The sequence below is a fragment of the Sinocyclocheilus grahami genome, unplaced genomic scaffold (assembly GCF_001515645.1).
Source record: "Sinocyclocheilus grahami isolate Dianchi unplaced genomic scaffold, SAMN03320097.WGS_v1.1 scaffold650.1, whole genome shotgun sequence".
Classification (NCBI taxonomy): domain Eukaryota; kingdom Metazoa; phylum Chordata; class Actinopteri; order Cypriniformes; family Cyprinidae; genus Sinocyclocheilus; species Sinocyclocheilus grahami.
In genome coordinates this window covers 430,280-437,939 of record NW_015505829.1, presented here as the reverse complement: position 1 = coordinate 437,939, position 7,660 = coordinate 430,280, and the positions used below count along the sequence as shown (strand labels likewise).

The window sequence follows — 7,660 nt, the reverse complement described above, 5'->3', positions numbered from 1 at the left end:
AAAAACATAAAAAAAAAAAAAAAAAAAAAAAAAAAAAAAAAAAAACCTCAATACTGGTAAAGACATTTCACAGACAAATTAAATAACCTTCTACAAGGCATTGTAGTAATTACACCTCATTTCACCTAATATTGTTATAGTCCATTATTTGGTGATTTATGTCAACACTCCACATCAATAATACATTTAGGGTCCTATAGCAAAAAAGATTCCACATTTTAAAGACACTGGACACCCTGTAGCAGACTGGTGGGAGATCGAAAATGATCTTTAAAGGACAAACTGTAAAGGTCAGGGCTGTAAATAGTGGGATGAAACTGACCTGTGAGTAGAACTGCTGAAGGAAGGGCTTCTTGGCTGAAGGCATCGTGGTGTCGAGATGAGGCTGAAGAAACTCAAACTGCTCTGCCAGAAAAACTCTGCAGGGGGAAAAAAGGCACAAATAAGGCACACAATCGCTACATATCGGTTACCCACAGGGAACTGGCTGTGCTGAAAACTAGTTACGTTGGTGAAAAAAAAAAGGTGTGATGTGATTAGGAAGTTTGAGGCTTACATTTGTCAGTCTTACATTTATCTGCTTTCATTTTATTTTCTGACATGAGAAATAAGGGCTTCTATATTAAGAGCAGCAGCAACTATAAAAAGTATTCACCCTCTTTTTTTGACTGATAAGCAGTAAAATATTTTTTCATGTCAAAATGAAAACTTTCTTCAAACTGGTTCAAATGTACTACAGTTATTAAACAAGGTAATCTGCCTTCAATTCAGAATTGATAAATTTACACTTAATTAAAACCCCTTTGAAATGTATCTTTGACCATTTCTGCAACATTAAACACAGATGCATAATAATATTGCAAAAAAATTTTTTTAATGTTGAATGAGTGTTTTATTTCAGCAGCAAGAAAACAAAAAACTATTCAAATCTAAAACAATTGAAAAAAATTATAAATAAAATATTGCATATGCACAATTGAACAGATGCAAAATCTGTTAATTTTGACATAATAGAGCCTTTTTCTGGTGCCAAAGTCAAATTAAGTTCACTGTGATTCAGTGCTTTAAAACAACAAAAATGAAAAAGTCCATGGGGTCAATACTTTTTATAGACCCTGTAATAATGAGATGGGAAATTATCATTCATTAGCATAATTCTCTAACTGCTGAATTGAGCATATCCTACAAGACTAATAAAAATCACAGACAAATTCGATATAATTTTATTTCAAATAAAAGGAAAATAAAGTGAGTTGAATCCAAGCAGCTCTAAAAGATTTTACAATAGATCTCTGCATCCTTCTGAAGGCGTTCTGCCTGTGTTTGCTGTGCTGAATGCTTTGACCATTTAAACAGGTTAATTACACAAACAAAATGTTTAATGTACTGTCTCTGGAAAAAACTAAACCAAAAGTGATTGAAAAGCCTACATTTATTTATTGTAGAAGTTATTACTAAGCAAAGCAAAATTTGCAGAAATATCCACAACATACAGTATAAGACAGCATGGTTTATCTGTCGATCAGATGCACGTCAAAGTTGCTTTCGTCACTATAGCAACAGTAGACTCACAAGGCATTGTGTTTTTAAAAAACCCCCAAACAATCATTATCAAAAAAAAAAAAAAAAACTTTTCTTATGTTGATAATTAAAACAGGCAAAATAAATTTGAAGGTAATCAGTGAATCGAGTGAATCATGATCAGGGCAGAAGCAAATTACATCTAAATATGTAACATTTATGTGGAAGGTAAAAGGGCAAAGAACCAAAACATTTTTTTTTTTTGAGTAAGAGGTCACTTGTTTTTGTCCGATTGTTTGATATATTAATATTCAGAATACTTGATCTTGAAAGAGAAAAACAGGTCTGTTGTATTGCCATCGATGTGGTGCCAATGGAACAGGGTATAATCGTTTGTTTATTTTATTTGGTTTGTATGGTTACGCTTGTATAAATACAGCACTCAGAAAGTAACAAGAGACCCTGTTTTGTCGCTTATCGTTCACACCCTCATGCTTGCTCTCTGCTCAGACTTTGCAGCCTTCATTGATTATTCCATTAAGAAAGGAAGTGCAGGGAGATGATGGGGGGCAGAGAAGAGGTTGCACTGCCACTAACCTTCTCCAAAAAAAAAACCCCCAAAAAAACCCAAAGGTTGCTCCGCAAGGAGAGTACAGACCTTCACCGCTTTGATGACTCAATATGGTGGAGTTTCTGTGCATCACGTTAAAGCAGAGAGTCATTCTTCCCTGAGAAGAACCTTTTCCAGGCTTAAACTCTGGATCTTCTGATCCGTCTTCAATCTAAGACTTTGAAAACGTTCTCCAGCACAAAGCTTGGCACGAATCGAACACCATCTGGGTGCATGCAAAGCAACTATAGGGAGGATCAAACTCTCTCTGTGAATTTGGAAAGGAGGATTCCCTGCTGTTGCACGAAGGCTTAACATCTTGCTGAACAATCAGTCAAACGGAATAAAGGTCAGAATAGGAGGACTGGAAGGTAAGACATGGTTTGGAGGCCTGACGACTTCCTCTTCAGGATTATGATGGAAATTCAGGTAGCTCTCATCAGCCCCTGCGGCATCACATCACTTAATGAAATGAACTCCCCTGGCTGTTGCCGAAGCTGCTTCAGCCCACCTCTGTAGACTCATCAGGAGAAAAGCCAGGCTTAATGGGGTTCGCTGATTAGATAACAACCACAGTGATATGACTGATTGGGTTAGACAGGCTTGGTTGAAAGTGGCTGCTGGGGTTAGACATTTATCACCTAGCAACAGTAAGCTTGATCACAAGACAAGAGTCAACCAGCTTTTTAATTTAAATGTGATCATTTGCAAGTCTCATTCCACTTTTGCTACAAAGACGTTACACAGCTGGATATACTGTATGATGCAGATATCATCTGGCTGCCTTCTCTTTTTAAATGCAGAAATTTCTTAAAGGTCACATATTTTACATCTTTCTGGAGTTTTATTTTAAGTCTTGATGTCCTTAAGAATATATATTTGCAGTATAAGTACCAAAAACCTCAATATATTTTTACAGCTCCTCTCTCAGGAGCTCTGCAAAATACAGGTCAATTTTGGCCTGTCTAATTAATATTCATGAGCCCCTCTTCTGATTGGCCTGTTGTTTTCTGAGTGACACAAGGACAGGCCAACCACAGGTACTGTAACTAGGGTCATGTATGCTGTAGCCTGCTGGGGATTGGTGATACTCACAAGTAAGGTCAATAGAAACACCTGTAATGATGGTCACTGCAGAGGGAAATGTTGTCCGGCCTTACATGTTTGAGCCGAACTCAGACCCCGAATGGGCGACGACAGGACACAAACAATCACCTCCTCAAACGCGCTTACAACAGGATATTTCAGAATGGTAATTTTTTTTTTCAAACACCAAATGCAGTAAATACAAACCTTACCAGCCGAGCGTTTGCAATCACATGAACTTGAAGACGCTTGTACAAATGCAGATCGATGACATGAATGGAAATGATTCCAGATTGGCGATGTAGTATTTGGTTTCTGTATTCTGTACTGTATTTTCCTGTGCTCAAACCTGTCAATCTAAAGGATCAAACGCCATGTATGACGTTTGAGGTAATTTATGAATTAGCATAGACTTATAGTCTAAGTAAAACAATTTGCAACTGTTACCATTATCAAACTTGTATACAAAACTTTGTATTATTGCTTGTTATAGAGTGTGTGACGTCACGTGCACTACCACCGGTGGCAATAGACATCAGTTGACTAGGTTGTCACGGCGACCATCACAGCCCTGAAGTGCAATGATGTAGTTTCCTGACATTCAGTCTGAACAGCGTTTTCTCTACATGTTTTCGTGTTGTTGTTGCTCAGCAATGGCATGGGTGCGATGTTGTCTGGGGATTTGGCAAAAGGAGAGTGGGACGGTGGGCAGTGCTCGGGGTGGTGACTGAAGGCGGTGATTGAGTAGTTCTGACGTCACCTTTTTACAGAAGTCACAACGGTTCGTGAAAAATCACAGCTACTTTATGCAGGCTGTGTGCGTTTGACAGTGGATTGACTGTTTTGAAACTTATATGGTAGTTACATAGCACCTAGACCTCAGTTATCATGAAAAAAGCCAGGAAATTTCAATTTTGACAATATGGGACTTTTAAAACACTGATTTCATGATGACACTAGTTAAAGAAATAGTTCACCCAAAACGAAAATTCTATTGATCCATTATGCATCTGTACACTACTATTCAAATTCAGTACCTTTTTTTTAAATAAAATGATACTTTCATTTAGCAAGCATGCATTAAATTTCGCAAAAATGATAGTAAAGAAATTTATGTTGCAAAAGATTTTGATTTCAAATAAATGCTCTTCTTTTGAACTTTCTATTCATTAAAGAATCAAAGTTTCCACAAAAATATTAAAGGGATCCCCGGGTATTAAGACATGTATAGCTTAATATAACAAATTATGTCTCTTATTTAAATATATAGTAGAAACCCCATGAAAGATGTATGTTATTTTAAAAAATCAACATGGTTTTTGGACTATGGGGGGGCGCCATTATTTTATGTGCATAGTACATTCTGCGTCGATGACGTTAAATGGTTGCACTCGGTGAGCTACTGGCGCTTATTTCTATAGTCTTTGGCTTTTTACCGCAACACAACTCAGAATACACAACTCAGAAAATAAAATACTGATACGATATCACGTTGTGTGACTCTTGATTGTAATTTTCAGTCGAAGGGCAACAAGAGAAGCAATGCAAGACTTCACAAGAAGAGGAGAAAAGAATGGGAAGATGCCTTTGGACGAATAAAACTTCCTAAAGACCCACTTCTTTTTTCACTCCACTTTAATCCTGATGCCTTTGAGTCTTTTAGTAGACCACAGCTACTGAAAGAGCTTACAAACGGCTGAGAAATGCTATGTCATCCAGTAAACATGCCGAGGAGTCTAGAGGAGTTTCTCAGCGCAGATTTTTCTCGAGATCCGGGGCGTTTAGACTCCATGTGGGGAAAAAATTGATGGTATAGCATTTGGTTTAAGCCTATGCTTATCCATCTCCACCTGTAAGCTCTTTCAGTAGCTGTGGTCATCATAAAAGTATTTTATTTTCCAAGTTGTCTATTCCGAGTTGGGTTGTGGGAAAATTAGCAACAGGTAGCGGCAGTAGCTCACCGAGTGCAACCATTTTACGTCATCAGAATAATGGCGCCCCCCCCATAGTCCAAAATATGTATAAAACGATGTGATTTTTAAAATAACAAATCTTTAATGGGTCTCCTACTACATATTTCAGGAAGAGACATCATTTACGTTATGTTAAGCCATACAAGTCTTAATACCCAGGGATCCCTTTAAGCAGCGCAACTGTTTTCAAAATTAATAAATTAACCAAATTAGCACATCAGAATGATCTCTGAGGGATCATGTGACACTAAAGACCAGAGTAATGGCTGCTGAAAATTCAGCACTGCCGTTACAGGAGTAACCTACATTTAAAAATATATGTGAAAATAGAAAACAGCTATTTTAAATAAACGTAAAATAAAATTTAAATTATATTTTACATTAGTACCGTTTATACTGTATCCTTGATCAAATAAAGTGTAGCCTTGGTGAATATAAGATACTTCTTTATGAATAAAATAACATTTAATTTATTTAAAGTAAATAAATGTTGTGTATATGGATGTGACAAAGAAGACCTAAGACAGTTGAGCAACTAGAAGCCTGTATTAGACAAGAATGGGACAACATTCCTATTCCTAAACTTGAGCAACTTGTCTCCTCAGTCCCCAGACGTTTGCAGACTGTTATAAAAAGAAGAGGGGATGCCACACAGTGGTAAACATGGCCTTGTCCCAACTTTTTTGAGATGTGTTGATGCCATGAAATTTAAAATCAACTTATTTTTCCCTTAAAATTATACATTTTCTCAGTTTAAACATTTGATATGTCATCTATGTTGTATTCTGAATAAAATATTGAAATTTGAAACTTCCACATCATTGCATTCTGTTTTTATTCACAATTTGTACAGTGTCCCAACTTTTTTGGAATCGGGTTTGTACATGTCTGTAACCAAAACAAGGGTGGGTAAAAAACAAAACAAAAAAAACACTATCATTTTTAGTTGAATTATTTCTTTAAGTAAGGAGGTTTAAAGTAGCTTACAGTGATTCAGTGGCGACGACTCTCTCAGCCAAGCCATAGAGCGTATCACTAGATGTCAGGATCACCAGCTGACTCAGATGAGGTCTGGGGACCTTCTCCTTCCTTTCCTCAGGAGATGCATGAGGACCTGCGTTCTCCCCTCCAGCCTCCTGCAGAGACACCAACAAATATTTACATCCTGATCCTGTCATTTTCATTTTCAGGTGAACTACTGTAGCCATTCAATCAAAAATTGCAGACAATTCAAAAAAAGACCAAAAAATTTAATTTAATAAATTTAAAATAAAATAAAATAAGTCAATTCTAAAATGTGGATGTTGCGAAGACAGCTCACATGACCATGAGGAATCATCTCACAAAACATGCAAATTGGTTTGGGATATCATAACATTGCAATGCAATTTGAACCTTGCCACTCCATTAATATTCAAAGCCTTATTTCCCAATATTCTTAAACAAACCTATTCAGGTCATATGTGATTACAGCTGAAGTGCTGCCTTTGCGGATACTTGTATTACATTCTACATGAATTAATCATACAACTTGATTTGGTACGTGTGTAGACATCTCCCTGTAGAATCAAAAAGAGATCCAATACAGTCAGCTTGCACTGTTTGCAGACTTACAAGAGCATTTAATGTTAATTAACATATGAGTGGGTGGAAAAAACAACAACACATTATCGTAGACACATTCTTACCTATTAGTAACACTAATTTAGCAATGTCAGTTGAGTGGTGTAAGATCTTAGGAAGGCATCTGTGTAGTCAGTAAGATTATTTTTTATTCAGCAAGGATGCATTAAATTGATCAAAAGTGACAGTTATATTGTTACAAACATATTTTAATTAAGTTTAAATTCAAAGAATCCTAAAAATATGCATGACACGTATATTAAGCAACACTATAAAATATGGCTTTGCCATCACAGGGATACATTTCATTTGAAAATATATTAAAATAGAAAACAGTTATTGTGAATTGTATATTACTGTTGTACTATGTTTTGATTAAAATAATTGCAGACCTGGTGAGCATAATAGATGCATTTCAAAAACATTAATACAATCTTAAACACTAAACTGTTCACTTTTTACCTTTCATTCTAGAGAATGATATAAATACTTGGAGAGCAAATAACAAGCAATTCAGCATCAGTGAATTCTGAATAGAGGGTCTAAATAGGAAAGATCTGGTGAGACACAGTATAATAGCAAAACAAACATTCTGAGGTCATTTCCTGGCTATCAGTTTCACTATGTGCAATGACCAAAGCAATATATATTACTCTTTTGTCTAGAGTAATATATTCAGAACAACATATGAGTTATATGGCCACTATAAGCAGGGGTGCACATAAGATTTTCAGCATAGAGATTTGGTTTGGTCCTCATACTGCACATAGTGTGACCCATTAAACATAACTATAAAAAAATAGTGATAATATTACTGCACTTTGTTTATTAAAAAAAAATATATATA

General features: G+C 36.0%; 1 protein-coding gene across 1 annotated transcript in view; it reads right to left on the bottom strand.

Moving 5' to 3' along the window:
• LOC107558573 (syndetin-like) overlaps window positions 1–7,660 on the bottom strand; it is a 112,032-nt gene that overhangs the window by 23,074 nt on the left and 81,298 nt on the right. The window contains exons 19-20 of the mRNA XM_016242235.1: window positions 6,178–6,326; window positions 323–419 (exon numbers count right to left, since the gene is read on the bottom strand). Coding sequence (XP_016097721.1) covers window positions 323–419; window positions 6,178–6,326 — 246 coding nt within the window. The remainder of the gene's footprint in view (window positions 1–322; window positions 420–6,177; window positions 6,327–7,660) is intronic.